This window comes from Zootoca vivipara, chromosome 13 (assembly GCF_963506605.1).
Source record: "Zootoca vivipara chromosome 13, rZooViv1.1, whole genome shotgun sequence".
Taxonomy (NCBI): domain Eukaryota; kingdom Metazoa; phylum Chordata; class Lepidosauria; order Squamata; family Lacertidae; genus Zootoca; species Zootoca vivipara.
The window spans coordinates 359,943-381,674 of NC_083288.1; the positions used below are offsets into that span (position 1 = coordinate 359,943).

The 21,732-nt window shown below is 46.2% G+C and overlaps 1 protein-coding gene across 4 annotated transcripts in view; it reads right to left on the minus strand.

Moving 5' to 3' along the window:
* The window catches only part of SSH1 (slingshot protein phosphatase 1), a 46,804-nt gene that overhangs the window by 8,580 nt on the left and 16,492 nt on the right, over positions 1–21,732 (minus strand). Inside the window, exons 1-12 of one of the 4 annotated variants that reach the window (XM_035134959.2) lie at positions 13,650–13,755; positions 12,757–12,869; positions 11,589–11,653; positions 10,728–10,849; positions 10,076–10,144; positions 9,616–9,681; positions 6,975–7,169; positions 4,255–4,348; positions 2,805–2,933; positions 2,653–2,699; positions 1,612–1,758; positions 162–362 (exon numbers count right to left, since the gene is read on the minus strand). In XM_035134959.2, the coding sequence (XP_034990850.1) occupies positions 162–362; positions 1,612–1,758; positions 2,653–2,699; positions 2,805–2,933; positions 4,255–4,348; positions 6,975–7,169; positions 9,616–9,681; positions 10,076–10,144; positions 10,728–10,849; positions 11,589–11,627 (1,109 nt within the window). In that variant the 5' untranslated portion in view covers positions 11,628–11,653; positions 12,757–12,869; positions 13,650–13,755. Of the gene's footprint in view, positions 1–161; positions 363–1,611; positions 1,759–2,652; positions 2,700–2,804; positions 2,934–4,254; positions 4,349–6,974; positions 7,170–9,615; positions 9,682–10,075; positions 10,145–10,727; positions 10,850–11,588; positions 21,074–21,732 lie in introns of those variants that run through there. The other 3 variants (XM_035134954.2, XM_035134956.2, XM_060282032.1) reach the window with 3 other exon arrangements.

Sequence of the window (21,732 nt, forward strand, 5' to 3'; positions counted from 1 at the left end):
CAAGCAAAGGGAGTCTGAGGCAGAGGACCACCTGCTTCTTCTTAATGTGTGGATCTGTCCTGAGCTCCACCATTTCAGACGGAACAATGGGGTCAGTGGCAGCGTGGGGCCAAGGCTCACCCTGCTCCCTCCACTTTCCTTCCCAAGCACCAGCCCCTTACCTGGCATCCAGAATGCCCTCGTACTCCAGGAGCTGCCTCATGAAACCGGCGTTGGGCCTAGCGATGCTGCGCTTCTGCTTGACGTAATTGTATGCTTTCTCCAGGGGCCAGCCAAATTCCTTCATGGCATACGCAATGACGGTGGAGGCAGAGCGACTCACACCCATTTTGCAATGGACTAGACACTTTGAGCGGTTTTTCCTGTAGAGGGGAGGAAGGGAGGAGATTGGCAGCTGGGGGAAAACAACCATTCTTGGTTCTGCAGCACAAACTGGGACACTTTAAAGCGTTTGTGAACCAAGATTCCAAGCACCTCTTTGCTTTGTCAACAAACAAGCATTTATTAAGGGCATCGGTAAAGTAGCTTCGGCTGCCTGGCAGCACAGCACATCTGCTCATAACAGCAATGGCCTTGAAGCCTCTGTGGGTGAGTAAGAGCGCTGAACTCAAATCCCAGCCCACTTATGTACTGGTTGGGAGAGGGAGAGTGTTAAGGCAGATCCATCTCTCTCCAACTCAGCTCCACATCTGTATATAAGGATAATGCAAACACACTCTGCAGGGCAAGTGTGAGAATGAATGAAGCAGATGGTTGTAAGGCGCTATGCAGAACACAACAAATAGTCCCATCCACATCAGAGGCATGGCTGGTGGTGACATGAGAGAGAAAGCCTTATCTGTGGCTGCTTCCATATTGCAGGATTCCCTCCTGAGAGGCTATATGGGCTCCCTCTTTCCACTGTCAGGCTGAGAGCTTCCTGTTGAAAAACTGGAAACTGAGGTGCAAACAATGCTGATTGCTGGGCAGCTGTCAGGGCAAACTGTAGTTTAACTGCTGGCTCTAAATGTGTTCTGATAAATTGGTTTTTAACTAGTTTGTTTTCCTTTGTATTTTATAATGATGTTTCTAAATGTTGTAAGTCACCTTGAATCCCAACTTAGGAGAAGGGCAGATAATAAATACAATAAATAAACAGTTAGCTTATACAATTTTTGTCAAGACACCAGCATCAATGATTTAGGGGACAGGCCAGTTGGTGGCTCTCTCTGGGCTGGTGCAGCCTAGTGGCTAAGAGACTCCCCAGGAAAACACTGGCACTGCTGGGTGCAACACAGGAGGGATACTGCTGACCTGCCTTAAAGGACTGTTGGAAGGATTACTGAGACAATGTTTGCAAAGCTGTTTGAAGGTTTCTTTGTGCCATATGAATGCTAAGTATCATCCGTGAAAACAGTTAGCAAGGGAACCTTTATTTTCACCAGCAGGACACGAGGCACATGTAGCTAGCTGCCTGGGCATGACTGCTGCCATCCTGCCCTTCTGTTTGGAGGCAGAGCACTGGGCTGTATGCACCACAGTGAGGCTCTCCTAGCATCCAGAACAGGGCTTCCCTCATCGCTCCCAGAACACGGCAAAAGAAAAAAGTGTCCCTTCTGTGCATCAGCTTACTTGGCTTTGTTGATGAAATGGTAGGCCTCGTTCCAGTGGGCAAGGAGGTCAGTGGTCTCTTCATCATAGACCCTGATGTTGTGGTATGCAAACAAGCCAGGGAAAAAATTGTCGATCTCCCTTGTGACATTTAAGATGTAGTCAACGCTATAAACATAGGAACAGATCAAGACAATGTTTGTGCAAAACAATTGAAATGTCTCCTGTCTCCTGCACAAGCACCACTTGGATTTACAATCCCACCCACTCAGGATTACCCAAATGATGACCTCTTGGCCTTTCTATTGACTGCTGCCCATATGGAGATAGCCAGATGCTGGAAACTGGCACTGGGCTGAACAGTGATTCTTGGTATAGTCAATAGCATTGGCTGAACAACTAACATGCCAGGTCAGAGCAGCAAAGGGCAAACACAAACTATTCCTTTTATAACCCATGGCAGATGTTTATTGAATTGTTCAGACTGTGGCAGGAATCCACCCAACACTCTTTGTTACATAGCATGACAAAAGTCTGCAATTTTATCAGGGTAAGTTTTTTGTTGTTTACTGTTGTAACAACAGTTCTTCTTTTTTTATAAAAGACTGTGGTTTTATCATGGTGGTGGGGGCAGGGAAAACAGCAGCATTTCTACACCAGGAAAACCTCAATTTCTGCATCTTTCATGACATATGCAGACATCTGCCAGTTTTGCTTTAATTCACATAAGCTATTCTGCCATTTTACTTGTTTGCATAATGTACTCTATTATGGGGAAGCGGGTGGCGCTGTGGTCTAAACCACAGAGCCTAGGGCTTGCCGATCAGAAGGCTGGCGGTTCAAATCCCCGCGACGGGGTGAGCTCCGGTGCTCGGTCCCTGCTCCTGCCAACCCAGCAGTTCGAAAGCACGTCAAGTGCAAGTAGATAAATAGGTAAATGGGAAGGTAAATGGCTCCAGTGGGAAGGTAAATGGCGTTTCCGTGCGCTGCTCTGGTTTGCAGAAGAGCATCAGTGACCAGGGATTAGCAGCTAACTGAGGAGCTGGAAAACATGGTACTCACCCAGAGCCCCGTAGCTCCTCCAGGTTGGAGGCATTCCACTCGGAACCCTGGAAGAACCACACCAGAGTCAAGACACACAACAAAAGCAGCGCCACAGAGGTGTTGGTGGCAAAGGCTTTCAAATGACTGGGCTCACCTGCTTGGCTACTTACCAAGTACAGATGGTCAAAAATGAGAGAGGGCTTGTCCATCTGCCCCAGGATTAGCAGCATCTCATTGTCAATGAACTCTTTGAACTCCTTCAAGTTGCAGCTCATGTGCTTCTCCAGCTCATTCCGTATCTACACGGGCGAAAGAGTAGCAGAGTGAGGAAGGTGGACTGGCCATCGAGGGAGCCACTGTTCAGCGTGAAGGAAGCCCCAGGTCCAACCTTGGGCACCTCCTGTTAAGAGGATCAGGCACCATGAGTCAAGAAAGGCTTCTCTTCCTGAGGCCCCAGGAGACAATAAGAAATCAGCTGGCTATCATGGAAATAAGTATTCTTAATTGCCTGCATAGACCTGATGGAATAGAAAAGCTTGTAAAAATTGGCACTGAAGGCACTGGCTGAATCTCTAGTGTTCCCCACAGCTGGGCCAAAGGTGCAGTTTCTTCTTGTTGTCAAATGAGCCTCGCCATCTTGGGGAACGACCAAGGACGCTCCTGCCGATGATCTCAGGGATCACGCTGGGTTCAGGCACTCCCTGATGTATTAAGTTGTAGATGGGCGCCAGTGCAGATGCTCAACTATGGTGTCATGAGTTGTCAGCCAGGAGCCCCCACCAGCAGTCTGGGGCCTACACAGAGAGAAGTACTTTCAGGCTCCTAGGCAGAAACTGTTCTCAGAGCTACTGGAGCAGAACACTTTTCAACTAGTGAGGTGGCACCTTACAGTTGATACCAAAGGGAGGGCCCCCCAAGGTCGAGATCCTGGGAAGCCCCTCAGCTGTGGGGACGGATCACCAACACAACAGTAACAACTAAGTTAGAATGTCATGGGGGGAAAGTAAGTCAAGGAGTCATCCGCAAGGTTCAAACTATCTAAACATAATTATCTGCAAGGGAGGGGGGAAGCACAAGGAGGAGTCCATGGTTCTCCACCTCCTCAGGTAGGTTGGACTGAGAGAGGCAGTGACTGGACCAAGGTCAGCCAGAGAACTTCATGGCCACATGGGGATTTGAACCCTGGTCTCTCCCAGGTCCTAGTCAGACATTCCTACCACTGCATCACACTGCAACAATAGTACAGTGGTGCCTCGCAAGACGAATTTAATTCGTTCCGCGAGTCAATTTGTTTTGCGAAAAATTCATCTTGCGAATCGCGGTTTCCCATAGGAATGCATTGAAATTTCTTTTTTTGCCCATAGGAACGCATTAATTAAATTTCAATGCATTCCTATGGGAAGCAGCGATTCACAAGACGAATTTTTCCCAAAATGAATTCGTCTTGCGAGTCACCATCAGATCACAAGACGCATTCGTCTTGCGAAAAATTCATCTTGCAGGGCATTTGTCTTGCAAGGTACCACTGTAGTAACAACAATATAGGGCCTCCGATTTTGCTTGCTAGGCAGCGAAGGAAGCAAGGCAGTCCCAGGACAGGCCACCAGAGGCTCTGCTTACTTCTTTAGAGGTTACGTTCTCCAGATCTTTGCTCATCATAATACTTCGGAGTTTGGCCTTGATGTGGCGTTCTGCCCGCTCCCTCTCAGTTGGTCTGGAAAGGCAAGAAAGGGAGATGAGAGTTTCCCAGGAAAGAAATCTGTGGGGCTGCGAACCACTGAGCCTGACTCCCAATGAAGAGCTGTTCCCTGGGAACCCAGGAACTTTCAGGCTCCTAGAGACAAAGTCAGAAAAGCTAAAGCACAGAATGAACTCAGGCTCGCTAGAGAGGTTAAAAGCAACAAAAAGGGCTTTTATGGGTATGTCCGTAGCAAAAGGAAAAACAAGGAAACAGTGGGGTCACTCAGAGGAGAAGATGGTGAAATGCAAACAGGGGACAGAGAAAGGGCAGAACTCCTCAATGCCTTCTTTGCCTCAGTCTTCTCCAAGAAAGAAAACAACGCCCGACCTGAAGAATATGGAGCAGATGATTCAGCAGGGGAAACACAGCCCAGAATAAGTAAGGAGGTAGTACAAGAATACTTGGCTAGTTTAGATGTATTCAAGTCTCCAGGGCCAGATGAACTACATCCAAGAGTATTAAAAGAACTGGCAGAGGTGATTTCAGAACCACTGGCAATAATCTTTGAAAATTCCTGGAGAACAGGCGAAGTTCCAGCAGACTGGAGGAGGGCAAATGTTGTCCCTATTTTCAAAAAGGGGAAAAGAGAGGACCCAAACAATTACCGCCCAGTCAGCCTGACATCAATACCAGGAAAGATTCTAGAGCAGATCATTAAGCAAACAGTCTGTGAGCACCTAGAAAGAAACTCTGTGATCACTAAAACATGGGTTCCTGAAAAATAAGTCATGTCAGACTAATCTGATCTCATTTTTTGACAGGATTACAAGCCTGGTGGATGAAGGGAACACTGTGGATGTAGCCTATCTTGATTTCAGCAAGGCCTTTGACAAGGTGCCCCATGATATTCTTGTAAAGAAGCTGGTAAAATGTGGGCTAGACAATGCTACCATTCAGTGGATTTGTAACTGGCTTACTGACCGAACCCAAAGGGTGCTCATCAATGGCTCCTCCTCATCCTGGAGAGTAGTGACTAGTGGGGTGCCACAGGGTTCTGTCTTGGGCCCAGTCTTGTTCAACATCTTTATCAATGACTTGGATGATGGGCTTGAGGGCATCCTGAGCAAGTTTGCAGATGACACCAAATTGGGAGGGGTGGCTAACACCCCAGAGGACAGGATCACACTTCAGAATGACCTTAACAGATTAGACAACTGGGCCAAAGCAAACAAGATGAATTTTAACAAGGAGAAATGTAAAGTACTACACTTGGGCAAAAAAATGAAAGGCACAAATGCAGGATTGAGAGCAGTACATGTGAAAAGGATCTAGGAGTCTTGGTAGACCACAAACTTAACATGAGTCAGCAGTGTGATGCAGCAGCTAAAAAAGCCAATGCAATTCTGGGCTGCATCAATAGGAGTATAGCATCTAGATCAAGGGAAGTAATAGTACCACTGTATTCTGCTCTGGTCAGACCTCACCTGGAGTACTGTGTCCAGTTCTGGGCACCACAGTTCAAGAAGGATACTGATAAGCTGGAACGTGTCCAGAAGAGGGCAACCAAAATGGTCAAAGGCCTGGAAACGATGCCTTATGAGGAACGGCTTAGGGAGCTGGGTATGTTTAGCCTGGAGAAGAGAAGGTTAAGGGGTGATATGATAACCATGTTCAAATATATAAAAGGATGTCATATAGAGGAGGGAGAAAGGTTGTTTTCTGCTGCTCCAGAGAAGCGGACAAGGAGCAACGGATTCAAACTACAAGAAAGAAAATTCCACCTAAACATTAGGAAGAACTTCCTGACAGTAAGAGCTGTTCGGCAGTGGAATTTGCTGCCAAGGAGTGTGGTGGAGTCTCCTTCTTTGGAGGTCTTTAAACAGAGGCTTGACAGCCATCTGTCAGGAATGCTTTGATGGCGTTTCCTGCTTGGCAGGGGGTTGGACTGGATGGCCCTTGTGGTCTCTTCCAACTCTATGATTCTATGATTCTATGAACTTCTGCTTTCATTGCGAAAGCAATCAAGTTACTTTCATGTGAAAGAAAAGCTACTGGTAAACTCAGGCTACAAAGTCAGTGTTTACTGAAGATTCAAGCAGACTGGATACGTAGTGCTTTCAGTAGCTAAACAGTGAAAATACCCTTGGGCCACCATCTTGTTCCTCCACAGAGCTGCATCCCAGTATTTCCCCAAATACACCCAAGTACCTATCAGAATCCTACATATACTATCCCCTTCTTGCTTTCCACGGTTCCATCCTGGTTTTGAGGTGGGGAAGGGGAAAGAACACATAATTTCCCCCAGAATTGTAGAGCCACCAAGCACAATTTATGCCCAGGATTGGTTTTCACATTTAACTCAAAGGAGGAGAGCTTCCTGGATCAGGCCCATCTAGTCCAGCCTCCTCTTCTCACAGTGGCCAACTAGATGCCCATTATGGGAAACCTGGAAGCAGGACCTGGGCACAAGAGCAGCACTCTCCCCTCCCTATGGTTTCCAGAAACTGGTATTCAGAGGCACTAGTGACTGAAGGCGGAGCATATCTCACGGGGCTAATCGTAACCGATACCCTCTCCCCGATGAATATAGGAACCCTTCTATTTGTGGGATTTCTCTAGCCAGAACACCTCAGACCAAAACCAAAAGGGGAGGACCCACGTGTCCACATATAGAGCTGGCGAGTCGGGGCGTGTGGACTCCAAGTCCTGCATGGCGTTCCACTCATTGATGCAGCTTTGCTCGGAGGCGATGCAGCTCTCGTAGTACGTGGCCCAGACGAGCGCCATCCCGCCAGGAAAGTAATTGTGCCTCCGAGCCACCTCACAAGCCTTGTGGAGGATCTGCAAGGCGGACCTGCAAGCATGGAAACCCAAAGAGAGAAAAAAAATTGCTCAAGTGCCAAGGACACAGGAGTGGGGGGAGGCAGAGGGACTGATAAAATAATCTGCAGAGGAGCAAACATTAACAGCGACAAAGTTTCACCATGGTTGAGCTGTTGAATTTATAAATAAACATAAAAGAGCCTGCCGGATCAGACAAAAGGGAGCCCATCTAGTCCAGCACCCTGTTCTCACAGTGGCCAGCCAGATGCCCATGGAAACCCACAAGCAGGACCCAAGCACAACAGCACTCTTTCTTCCTGCAGTTTCCAGGGCAGAGCATAGCAATCCTGGCTAACAGCCAATGATATCCTTAATCTCCTCTATGAATTTGTCAAATCTTCTAATTACCTTCACATAAATCTCAATGCAATTTACAAGCATATGATAAATACAACTAGAATACCAAAAACAAAACAAACAAAAAAGATAGGTTTGAAATCAGAATCCATGCTGTGAGGGACAAGGGATACAGGGAAGTCCCTCCCATCTTAAGTTCCAGCCCATCCCCAAGCGCTGGGGAGAGCAGGGAGAGCTCTGCCTCCAGCGGAGAGTCAGGAAGTGGTGTCCGAGGCTCAGGCAAGGTTGCGTAGCCCATGCCCCAGGTGGGACAGGAAGGTGTGAGCACGGGGGGAAGGCCAATTCCCCCAACTCCGGAATTGCGACGCAAACGTAGGGGGAAGAGGTTGGGTCTCCCAAAGCTTCTTTGCTGGAAGAAAACGCGCCAATCTCCATTCGGAGGTTCTGACACCTCACCGTAAGCATGTATATAGATCGTTCTGAGCACTGTAAATAATCAGCACTTAATAAAAGTCTAAAAAGACTATGCTGCGAGGAGTCGTTACTCTAGAGTAGCCACATCAGCGCCTCTGAGACATGCTAACTGGTTTTACTGAATTAAGATGCAAGGATGAACAGTTTTAAGTATCTGAAGCAGAATATTAGATGATGCTTTCCCAGAAGTGGGATGTAATTATGGAAAAAGTTTCACACTTTGGATTTTCTCCCACCCCCTAAAGGCACAGGAGTTGTGCCATTCCTGTCACTGGCACAGGACGACAGAGGCCAAGTAGCAGGAACAGGGAGCTATTGGTTGATTGCATTTCTCTCCTCTGTGCAATACAGGCACAGGCCATGCTGAGCTGGACTGGAAGCAGAACAGAAAGTAAGCCAATGTGCCAAAGTCCCCTGTGAGCACCATGGAAGCTTGTTAGATATGAGCTTGTTAGGTGACAAGATAACAAATGGCTAAAGATGGCTCTGTTCCACTTGGCCTCAGGCAAAACACTTTGCTGGGTGTAGGATATTAACATGTGGGGTCAAACAGCAAGCCGTTCACAGGACACCTGCAGTTATCACTCAATAACCTGAAAGTGTGAAAACTGTTCTCAAGTCATCATAGATCATGGCCTCTGCTCCCCCCATGGCAATTATACAATTAGTAAGCAGCAAGGGGCACATGCATGATCAGAGGTGAAAAGAAGAGATGGGGAGGCACTGAAGATAGAAAGAGCCTCCCTTGCAGGCAGAAGGAGCTGGATTCAACCTCTAGACGAGGCATCCCCAAACTTCGGCCCTCCAGATGTTTTGGACTACAATTCCCATCTTCCCCGACCACTGGTCCTGTTAGCTAGGGATCATGGGATTTGTAGGCCAAAACATCTGGAGAGTCACAGTTTGGGGATGCCTGCTCTAGACTTTCCAGGAAGGGCTGTGGAAGACTCTTCTTTGCCTGAGACCCAGGAGAGCCACTGCCAATCAGAAGAGGCAATTAGGGGTGGTATAACTTCTGCCTCCTCTGCCCTAGGTTGTAGCCTACTAAGGCTTTGTAAAAGACTGAGTGCAGGAGAGGGTTACAGGGAAAGGTGAAGCTGTGATGTTCTATGAAAAGGTTTTAAGGATGGATTTCATTTCTTGGTGTTGTACAACTGCAAAGCTTCTGCACAATTTATATAGCTTTTTCTTCATGCTGCGTGCTCCCGTTCCTCACATTATTAGCCTTCCTAAATCATTTACCATTCTAACTTCATGCTCTGGTTCAGCAAGACACCAGAGTGTTGAGACTCTCCCATGAGACAGAAATTGAATTTCCCAGCCTGTCTTTAAAAACCTAAAATGTAAGGGTGGGTTATTTGATGGACAAGGAAGAATGGCTCCAATTTATTCATCTCGACCATCTAGTTTCCCTCTGGTGCTTTTTCTAAAGAGAGAGGAGTTAAGTTATATCATAATTTATGGTCAAGAGTTGGCCTAGCCTTCTAGGACCCCCCCACCACCTCCAGCAACTGCAGCAATTCAGTGATTGAGTTGTTCGGGGGGGGGGGAGGCAGGGATTGTTTGCCAGGTAGGGGGTGAAAGGCTATGTTTTGTCATCTAGAAGGGAATGAGAAGAGTCAACTGCTGAAGAAAAAGTTACTCACCACATTGCTTGAACTGAAACGGGCTTGAAGATATGCATCCTTCCTGCAGTGCTGACGCTGAACCCACTAGCAAGAAGACCCACAGAGAGAAGAAATCACTCTATGATCCTGGGGCCATGCATCACAAGCTATTGTCGCTGTGGTTATTACTATTATGAAGAATCATCATTCACACTCTTACGGCTATGCATCACAAGTTGCTATTAGTAATACTATTCATTCTTAAACTGCTTTATAACCAAAGCTCTCATAAGGTTTATATAATGTTGAATTGCTAACTACAGAGCTGTATATTCAATAAGAAGTTGAGGGTTTGGTCGCGTATCAAAAAGACACACCCTTAACAGTAGCTAAAATATATCTATACAAAAAGCTCAGAGTTTAATGAAGTGGCCTTTCCCAGCAGACCTGCTCTGCCTAATATCACCTTCGTTTTTCTAGAAATGCTCTTGTTTCTTACCCGTCACCATCTAGATGGATCTTTGTGTCACTCCACAGGCGCAGAACCATTCCGATGGTGCAGCTTTTGCTACCAAGAAGGAGAAATGACAACGTTTTGACAGGCTTCAAATACATGTGGACCTCAACAAAACAACGGCCAGATTTCATGCATTTGTTAATTACATTTTTATTCTGTCGGGGTGGCAAATATGGTCCTCTCTCCTGCCACAGTGCCTCCATTTTATATTCCCTGTGAAGCAGATTAAGTGGAGAAAAGTGACTGGCTGTGGTGATCTTGATGGCAGACTAGGAGCTCTGGTTCAAGTCCAAAACTCCGGGCCTCTCACAATGGTTTAACATCTTCAATATGCCTTTCAATTCCCACAAAAACATCCCAGGGCTGGTGTTCTAGAGAAGGACACCTTAGCAAACAGCCACAGATTTCTGGTGAGTGTTCTTGCTGTGGGTGGGAGTAGGTATCCAGAGTTTGCCCCTGAACATCTTTATTTTATTGTCAACTCAAGTGCCATTGACACCCTAAGCCTTTGCATTAAAATAAGAGTATGTTTAAGTGTGTGGCTTCTACTGCAATTCTTTGGGATGATCTCTGACCTCCACAGAAAACAACAGGCTGGTGGCATCCCCCCCCCCCAAAAAACCCCTGCACTCACCTCTCCTTGCTTGAAAAGTCTACTCCCAGCAGGATATTCTCCTCTGTGTCTTGGCGTCCGGTGCTATAGACAACCACCATGTACCTCACCCGGTCTGTCCAGACACTTTCCAGACGCACAGCCTAAAAACCAGCAAGACAGTTCTCAGTGCCCACTTCCTTCACAACAGCCTCTGAGAGCCCATATTCTGTTTAGTTACAGGTGTTCCTCTTCAAGTCAACGCCTCAGATTTTCACAAGCTCTGTATTAGCTTACCTAAGTATGTTTCTGAGGAGATAAAAGGGAGGGTGACTTAAATGGATTTGCACCCCACCAAGCGGTTGACACTTTTGCCCTGCTCTGTTAACGAAGTGAGGAAATGCTCTCTAAAGGAGCGGTGGAAGACCTGTGGTGGCCCGCCAGCTGCTGCTGGACTACAACTCCCATCACTCCCAACCACTGGCCATACTGACCTGGGGCTGCTGGGAGCTCAGCAAGCTCTGGAGGGCTACACCTCCCCCACCCCTGCTCTGAAACAGGCTGCTTGGGGCCTTTTAGGAAGCAGCATCTTGAATGGTGCCCAAGAGACAGTAGGAAGTCAGTGCAGATGCTCAAACCACAACTCAAACAAGGCAGCACCCTTGAATTTCAATGGGAGAAACTGCACTCAGCTTTGAGCTGGCTTGTGGCCCAAGCTGGATTACAGTGCCAGTAAAATGATTCCAAGTGCTGCTCTTCTTCAAATGCTGCCTTCACAATCCTGGATTTTAAGCACCATCTGAGGATCTGCCATGCTCTCTCACAAGTGAGTCCTTTATCAAGCACTGCAGAGAGGTTGTGGTCCAGAAGCCTGGGGGTTGGGGAATGAGCAAGGCCTCTTACCAATTTGATCCTGTCCTCACAGCGAAGGAGGTTGATCATCACCTGAAGATGTTGGGGCAAATCACCTGCAGATCCACAAGTGAGAAGTCATCAATAGATATGGATTAGCCTTTTGCCTGATGCTTTGAACTGTGTGATATTCCATGTCAAGTCCACATGGTTCAAGAATGGTATGCATAAAACTACGTTGGTTTTGCTTCCCATTCCTTCAGACTTCCCCTGTCTGCCGCAGAGAGTTGAAGCAATGGCAGAACATAGCTTCATTAGCTTCATATTAGATCCACCCCTGCAAACCACTGCTCTGTTTAGCTTTGGTCAACTGTACACCAGGTCAACTGCTCTGAGAAGTGGCTGCTCTCCAAGGGGCATTTTTTCAGCCCACCTGCCTGAATCCCTTTCCATAGTGGATGCTTGCCCTGTTCCACCACTGAGTTGGTTCGTGTTGGACGTTTGGGTACAACTCAACTTGCAGAAGAGTGGTTTGTATGGAGTAAAGAGGAAAAGTGAGAGACCTCCACATTCCCAGACTATCCCTGTACCTTTAACCCAGAGGTTTTCAACCTTTTGAGTCCATGGCTCCCTTTACCAAATACATTCTTTCAGCGGCACCCCTGTGGGGCTCAGGAGCCCGGTTATGTAACCTCCAGAGCTGGCAGCCTCTCACCCTTTTTTGAACACCCTCCCTTGTGGAGTATTCCCTTGGCCTCTTGTCCTCTCCTTAGGAGTCTCCTGGGCAGCTGCTGCTCCGTCTCTGAGCTGCCCCCCCTGTCCCAAAGAAAGGGGCCTCCTCACACTGCCCCACAGGGGCCTGGGACCTGTCTGTCCATTCCCAACAGCAAGGGCTGGCGGACTGCCTGACTAGGCTCCCTGGCCCACTTACTTGCTTACTCAGAGACCGCCTCAACTCCTAACAGCCAGCACCCCCTGGCAAGCCCCAGAGGCACCATTCGCCCATGGAGCTTGTAGCTAGGGCTGGTGCAACAAACAGCTGTGCAAGCCTTTGGGAGGCAGAGATGCGAGAGGGCATCAGAGGAGGGAGGGAAGGAAGGAAAGGGGGATGGAGGCCAGTGTTGCCTGCGGCGCCCCTGACCATCATTCAAGGCACCCCAGGGTGCCACGGCACACTGGTTGAAAACCACTGCTTTAACCTATTGGCTTACTTCTTTACCTCCTTGTTGTTTAACTTTGGACTGATAGGATGCATCCTGTTTTCCACCTTCCTCCTGCTCCTCACACTTCTCTCTCAGACCTCAAACAGAGGGGTCACCTTGGAACAATACTCTGAGAGCAAAGCAGCAAGCATGTCATTTCTAGAATAGTATGTTCGGTTCGAACTAGAAACTTTTCTATGCAAGTTATTTACTTCCTATAATAAACAACTCTTATTATTTTATTACTCTACAAGCGTATCTCAGTGTGTGTTTACAACAGGTAAAGTCTACTCTCTAACCACAATTCACTTGCTGCCAAATGCTGCTCACTCTGGGTGGGTAAATGACCCAGCTGTTCCAATAGTTTGGCCTCAGGTCAATAGCTGGTTGGCCCAGTTTCCCTGCTTCCATGTGAAACAAACAAGATGCGTCACCCAGAATAGTCTCTGGACCCTTTTGGAGGCCTAAGATTTGTACCATGGTCCATTTTGCATTTTGCACTGAGAGTCAGACAAGGTCTTATAGTGTGTATGAGGAAGGCAAATGGATGCATGTAGCCAAAAATACAATTCCCAGCTTAACGATTTGATGGTGCAAGCTTAGTAAGATACACTGTGGGATGGTAGCTGGGTCTGTGAAACTGCTGACATCTGGAGAAATACAAGCCTCAGCTCCCAGCCACACAGGACCGACCATGTGGTGCCCTGTCCAACAGGCTGCTTGCCCCTAAACAGGACCCAGCACTCCTTCCCTGGCTCTCAGAGAGAAACATTTTTAACATATCAGTCTACAGAAAACCACTACCTTAAGTTAGTATCTCCCCCCCCCCCACATTTATCTTTCCTAGGTTGTCATGCCCAAGTCATGAGGACTGCCCAAGAAAAAACTATTTTGCTGTGACAATGCTTACCAGCATGTTTGTGAAGGTGAGTAAGACTTCGTGGACCTTGAGGGCTGTTTCCTTGCTGGAGGAATAGTGCAGCACCTTTCACCATAAAAAAACTCTCACTCAGGCTGGAACACAAACAGATGCAGGAGATCAGGCTCGGGGAGGGGGATGCAACAGGGAGGACTATGAGGGTAAATAGAAAGTCTGGGTTATCTCAGTAATGCTAGCAAGGGTGAAATCCATGCAACACATGTGTTCCCCACCTAAACTGGCCTGGGGGGGGGCAGTCCCAACACTCCAATCCCACCGGTTTGTAAAACACTGTCAGAATTGCAATGAAAATCATTTACAGCCTTCACAATAAAGCCCCATTCCAATTCCTGCATTAGAAATATGGCATCATTATTTCATTTGTGCCCTGTTTGGGGACACCCAGGGAGAGAATAAACCAAGATGATTTCATTTCCCCAATTTCTTTCTATAACATATGTAACACGCTGAAGGTACATTTATTTCATATATTCATTTCTCAAGCCAAAGGCTACAAAGCAAGTAAATGACATACCAATAGTCAAGTAAACATTGGAAACATTTTTATCTGTTTTCCTCAAAAAAGTTCCTCTCCCCTTGAGGAAAAAGTGAGTGTCATGTGCTTCCAGTGTTTCTGGAAATCTCAAGACAATTACCATGACAAAAGGATTGTGCCTTATGTTCTTCAAAACACTTGAGCCCTTGTTAGACCAGAGAGTCAGCAGCAAAGTCCCAGCCTTTAAACGGCTGGCTGTCATAATGGGCTGGTGATGCTTTGCTGCTGGCAGAGGACTTTAAAGGCAGAAGGGCTGCAGGTGCTGGCCTTCTATGTAACTTTCCAACTGGGTTTCATGTTTGGCTGCTCCTGGAGTTGTTCTTGTAGGGGAGGATGTGACCCTCCAATTCAGTGACTCAACAACACTTGGTTATAAAAATCCAGGTTGTGAGAACAGTTGTCTGTATGAACTTTTAATGTATCTGTTTCTTAGCATGCAGAGTTTCAAGCTGCTCTTTAAAAACTTCAACTGCAGATGATTCTTTGGGATGTAGAGAGGAAACTACCACCCCCTTTTCATGCCATCTTCCAACTGCACTTTTTGAAAAGAAATTCATGGGGTGAAAAGGAAGAACAAAAATAAAGCTTGGACAACCCAAACTTTGTGACTGAGAGAAGCTGGGACTTCGGCAAGGGCAGGCTGGTTCTGTTGTACATTTCTCATTCATTTTACCAGACTTGGCCAGCCAAAACTGCACATGTGTGAGAGTTTCTGCATTTTAAAAGGCTGTACAGTAAAAGAATGGTCCTCTCAAGAAAAAAAGGGAGGTCTGCCTAACCTAGACTGGCTTGCTGTGCTTAGTAGCAGCTCTCCAGTGCAGCCCTTCTCAAACACCTCCAGGTGCTTCGGGAAAGGTTCCTCTAATTCAAGATTTCCCAAACTTGGGCCTCCAGCTGTTTTTGGACATCCCCAGCTAGCAAGACCAGAGATTATGGGAATTGTAATTAAAAAACAGCTGGAGACCCAAGTTTGGGAAACCCTGTGTCCTAATGTGTTATTCTGACAAGGTTTTAACCAACTTTGAGAACTTTTAAGTTGGAAATGCCAGGAACTGAACCGGTGAACTTCAAATATAGAGGGGACATTCAACTCTTTCCCGCTTAAAAAAACAAACAAAACAAATTTCTAACTGACTGGACACTTCCCTAATGAAGCTTCAATGGAAACAGCTGGGATTTGTGAGAAAAGAGGGCTTTTCAGCAGACACAACACTTCTCCCCACCCCAAATTTATAATTGATTCTTCAAGATTACTCTCAAAAACTAACACACACACCCCCATATGAGCTCATTGACAGGCCAACAATGAAAAAAGATATTGTGGAAAATAATTGGACAGCACATAAAGATATATGTTGATGCACAATGGCAGTTTTTTAAATAAAAAAGTCTGAAGTCAGAAAAGCAAAGCGATGAAGAGTGCTCTCTCTCCCATTAGTCACAAATCCCGACAGGCAATCTCTCCTAACATTTCCTGCCATTCTAAGCACAGCAATACACAATTCCTGTTTATGATAAAGAGGAGAGCGAAATTACCAACTGCCCACAAACTTCAAGCAGCTTTATCAAGCATTGATGAGATCATTCTATTGCTAGGCCTAATGAAAGCAAAGTCCACAGACGATGCCTTGATTCTGTGGTCATGCGGTCACCACTGGACAGGGCAAAGGCGCTCAAGATGTTTCAAAAAGCTTGTTGATAGCAAAAAATGTAAAATAAAATAGGCGTGCTTCCTGGATTTCAGCAGCTGCCTCACAAGCAAATGATATGGCATTTTCACTGCCACAGACATAAATACCATCAAAGTTGGCCTCAAATATGGCAATATCGGGCAATCCAGCAAATCTGTATTACAATGACTGTTTTTAGGAGGAAATGAACATCTTTTCAAGGACCACACCAGCATCTGTGTTGAGCACCCATCCCAAACACACACAAACCACATTCCGCTCACCCTAGTTGCCTGCAAAGTATCTTCTCTGGCTGTTGCCCCAAGACAGCACAAGCAATGATGAACCCCCATCCGACTTAAATCAGGCTTGCTTCTACACAGCTCCCTTAAGATGCAAGTGTTAGCAATTATATGTTAGCAATTTTGCAAACAACACACAAAAAGAAACCTTACATCTTTGCATTTTAGTTACCAAAACATCAAATCTGAAATCAACACAACGACACAGATGATTTCACTTAAGGAGAAGAAACCTAAACAGAACCTGGAAACCTCAAGTAAGCAAAGCCAAAGAGGGGAGGGGAGGGGAGGGGAGGGGAGGGGAGGGGTAACGTTCCATACATACTATTTTGGACGGGGTTTCTTTGAGCAGCAGAAGCATCGCACTGGTCGAAAAGACAGGCAGAAGTCAGTGAAATCTGAAAGGTTCATAACCAACATCCTCCCGCTACTCAATTTTATTATTTTTGTGGCAAGACAAAAGAGAAGAGGAGAAAACGGCCACCAACTGTTGAGTGAAGGAGAGAGGAATCTCAAAGTCTGTTGATGCTACCCAGGAAGGGGTGGCTTTTACAGAACACTGTGCTCCCCCCACCATATCCTGGCTCAGAAAGCACTTGCCCTAACATATCCTGATGAAAGAGGCCCTTTCAAAAGAAAGGGCAATGGAGGGGGGAGAAAACCAGCTGAAGCTCATCAAATCATTAAGCTCCTACAGGCTTTTCTTCTTTTCAGGCTCTGTAAAACAGCAGCAGCACCTCTTGCTATCAGAAGGAAAGTACAGTCCAACAGCTGGGCTCCAAATAACTCCAAATTCATTTGAACCTCAGTAGATTAAGAAGTGTCACACTGACAGATGAGTAGGTGAAATTCTCCCAACCCCAGTTCTGTACTGCATATAGAGAGAGTGAAACAGCTGCATTATGTTAAGATTTCACCTCGCATATTTCCTTGCTGGGCACCATTTCAGTAGCAAATAGGTGAACATACCAGTAAGGCTGTTTTTAAACACACAATTAGGTTTTTGTATGGAAAACACCAACCTTGTTATTTCTTGTTGAGTCAATTTTATAGAATCATAGAATTGCAGAGTTGGAAGGGATCCCAAGGGTCATCTAATCCAACCTCCTACAATGCAGGAATCTCAGCTAAAACATCCATGACAGGTGGTCATCCTGCTGATGCAGGAGATCTGTTGCTACAGGATCCTTGAAAAGAGGTGACAATGCAGCCTCTGCTTAGAAATCTCTAACCAAGGAGGGTTACAGTCTGCTTCACTGTCAAGCAGGACATTGAACCTATAATCTGACCCAGGCCCTGTGATCATCACTGGAGGCCCTTCTCTGTGTGCCCCCCTCCACAGGGGCTCTAGGGTGGCAACACGAGAGGGGGCTTTTTCAGTGGGGGCTCCTTGCTTGTGGACAAATGTTCTCCTCATCTTTAGGCACAAGGCAGAAACCAAGCTTTTGGTTTTTAATTTTCTGTGGGCTCCTTTAGTGGGTGGGGTGTTTTAATCCTGCCTTTTAAAAATAAGAATGTACTATTGTTTTGTTCTGTGTTTTGTTTTATGGTGGTTTTATTGATGGATGACTAGATTGCTGCAACTTACTTTGGGGTGCATTGGCAAAAGCAGGTGACTAATGTGTTTAAGAAATTAAATAAATCAGTTTAACCTAAATCAGGGAATGGGACCCAGGTGGCGCTGTGGGTTAAACCACAGAATCTAGGGCTTGCTAATCAGAAGGTCGGTGGTTCGAATCCCTGCCACGGGGTGAGCTCCCGTTGCTCGGTCCCAGCTCCTGCCCACCTAGCAGTTCGAAAGCACATCAAAGTGCAAGTAGATAAATAGGGACCGCTCCGGCGGGAAGGTAAACGGCGTTTCCATGCGCTGCTCTGGTTCGCCAGAAGCAGCTTTGTCATGCTGGCCACATGACCTGGAAGCTGTCTGCAGACAAACGCCGGCTCCCTTGGCCTATAGAGCGAGATGAGCGCGGCAACCCCAGAGTCGGACACGACTGGACCTGATGGTCAGGGGCCCCTTTACCTTTAAATCAGGGATAGGCAAACTTGGCCCTCCAGATGTTTTGAGACTACAGTTCCCATCATCCCTGACCACTGGTCCTGTTAGCTAGGGATGATGGGAGTTGTAGTCCCAAAAAATCTGGAGGGCCGAGTTTGCCTATGCCTGACCTAAATCCTTTTCTTGTTTTACCCTCTGGAGCAATAGAAAATCATTTTTATCCACCATCTTGGCAAGAGCCCTTCAAATACAGTCAACTCACAACTTGCACACATTTAACTTGTGTAATCGCAGCTTTACACACTTGGCAGCCAGCCAGCTGAAATTAAACACATGCAAGGCAAAGAGCTTAAATATGGTGGCAACTTAGTCCTGTGCACATTAAGGCAGCCTAACTTGTAGAGAGGGGCTAAAGAAGTGGACAACTTGTGCCTTGGTATTGTCAGAAATCCTGAAGCTTTCACTGGCTCTCTTTCTTAAAGTCTGTCCATTTTTCTAGAAACACCTTCTTCCCCACTTTCTTTGGAGAGAAGCTACCAGTCCAGGACGCAATGAAGTAGCTCCCAAATAGCTGGGAAGCAGGAAGCAAGGAAGGCCACATCTAATGGGAATTGCAAGAGGAAATTAAGACACCAGGATTGAATTGCCAGAGCTCACATTTGGCTGTGACACCTTTAAGCTTGCCAAAGAAACTGCTGTGGGATCTCAAGCTTGTTGCTGATTTTGCGTTGTCATTCAGAGAGACGCCACCCATCCAGCAAAGATATAGTGAACTAATTATCAACATACCCATTCTGCAGATTCCCAACACTTCTATTAAGAAAGGAAGGCATTTGCATTCCTGATGGTGTTTCTGCAGCATGCAGTCCAGTGCCAGAAGCAGTCTTCTGAGTCAAGGCACCCAAGAGGCGTTTCAGACAGGTGCTATAATCAGCTACCTGAGAGAGAAAGTCAAGCTCATGCCCGTACCATGGCTCAACCTCAGCTCTGCTGGGCCTGCACTTTCCAAAGAGAAACCACAACTAGCTGCGATTTTGACAGCAACAGGACTTAGGCTGCCCAAGACGCTTGATCTACAAAGTGTACAAGTTTCCACTGCAGATCAGCTATGGATAAGTTGACTGTTTAGCAAAGATTATATACAGACTCACCATGCTGTATCTAGCCATTTAAATTCTTAAAGCCGCCTTCCCTACCTTGAGGTCCTCCAGATGTTTTTTGGACTTCGATTTCCATCATCCCCAACTACTGGCCACAGTAAACTCTGTAAGGCTGACCAGCTTAGGAAAGCCTGCATTAATGCACTGGCTCCTTCTTTCGTCTTCATTGGGACTATGTATAGTTTTAATGAACTATGCACAGTCTATCATGACTGGAGGAAGAAGCTAAATGTCCCTGCGTTTGTACTTTTTCACTTGGAAGGAATTAACTTCTGCCACAAAACATGTTTGATAGTCTCTGGAACAGATGCTTTACAAGCAGATTGAACCAATGAATGAATGAATGAATGAATGAATGAATGAATGGTCTATCAATGACCATGGTACATGTAACTCAAGGAAGAGCTGCTGCCTTCACCCTGATCTGGATGTGAGCTCTCCAGAGGCTGGTTGCCCTCACTGGAAACAAAGGCTGAGCTAGGGAGACCTATTTCATTTATTTATCTAATAAAACGTATATGCCACTTGATTGTAAGGGGGGAAACCCTCAAAGTGGTTTACAAAAACAAAACAATAAAGTTATCAATAAAAAACACCATTTAAAACATTCACAGAGGAATTAAAATAAAAGATAAACCAAAAACAGATTAAAACATATGTCAACATTATACATATCTAGACAAGCTTGGGAGAGGAGTTACTGGTTTTTTTAATGCATTTTGTATTCTCATTTTGTATTTTTCTGTTGATCTTTGGCTGAAGGGCAGTATACAAATTTAATAAATAATAAAATAATAAACAAAAATGCTTTTAGCAGGTGATGAAAAGAATACAGTGAATACACCTGCCTGATGTCACTAGACAGGAAGTTCCAAAGTGTGAGTGCTGCCACACTAAAAGATCAGCTTCCTACAAATGTGGAAGGGGTCTTATAACAGTGCCAGTTCCGCAGATTGAAGCAGTCAGGTGGCCATATTGGGTCAAGGGATCTTGCAGGTAAACTGGCTCCAAGTTGTTAAGAGCTTTATATACTAATAAAATGCATTGGACTTGGTAGCAAATCAGTAACCACTGCAGGTCTCTGAGCACAGATGTTCTATGCTGACGGGGTCTCACTCCTGTCAGCAGTCATGCTGCAGCATTATGCACTAACTGCAGCTTCCAGATCAAGCGCATGGGAGGCCCTTTGGTCTGATCTAGCTGACCTATTCTTATGCTGCTTAGCAAGCTCTACAATTTGTTGCTTTTTGTGTAGTCTGACACAGTTTCAAGAGGTGAAAGAGGAGAGCGCAAAATATGGTCTGAAGCTCAACATCAAAAAAACCAAGATCATGGCCACTGGTCCCATCACCTCCTGGCAAATAGAAGGGGAAGAAATGGAGGCAGTGAGAGATTTTACCTTCTTGGGCTCCTTGATCACTGCAGATGGTGACAGCAGTCACGAAATTAAAAGACGCCTGCTTCTTGGGAGAAAAGCAATGACAAACCTAGACAGCATCTTAAAAAGCAGACATCACCTTGCCGACAAAGGTCCGTATAGTTAAAGCTATGGTTTTCCCAGTAGTGATGTATGGAAGTGAGAGCTGGACCATCAAGAAGGCTGATCGCCGAAGAATTGATGCTTTTGAATTATGGTGCTGGAGGAGACTCTTGAGAGTCCCATGGACTGCAAGAAGATCAAACCTATCCATTCTGAAGGAAATCAGCCCTGAGTGCTCACTGGAAGGACAGATCCTGAAGCTGAGGCTCCAATACTTTGGCCACCTCATGAGAAGAGAAGAATCCTTGGAAAAGACCTTGATGTTGGGAAAGATGGAGGGCACTAGGAGAAGGGGACGACAGAGGACAAGATGGTTGGACAGTGTTCTCGAAGCTACGAACATGAGTTTGACCAAACTGCGGGAGGCAGTGCAAGACAGGAGTGCCTGGCGTGCTATGGTCCATGGGGTCACGAAGAGTCGGACACGACTAAACGACTAAACAACAACAACAACACACAGTTCAAGAGTTTGAATTAAATGATCAACATTAAATGCTGAATTACAGTATACCAAAATGAGTATAGTTTTATTAAGAACTAGCTGGCCCGGCCACGTGTTGCTGTGGGTTTTTGTGTTAAATGGACCCTTTTCTGTTAAATGGACTTTCAGAGTCTCCCTTTAGAGTCCCCTCACCTGCCCTTTCCCAACCCTGACTCCCCTATTGTAAGTTTCAAAAATAAGACCCCCCCACCCACGTGTGTTCCTGAAAATGTCCCCACCCCCACTGTTTTGGCTGACTCAGGGTCCTACCTCCCCTCCCCCATGGCTAAGTGTTTTCCCCCTCCCTTTGTTGTGCCTCATCCCTGTGAGCCCCATCCCTCGTTGTTGTGCCTCATCCCCATAGCT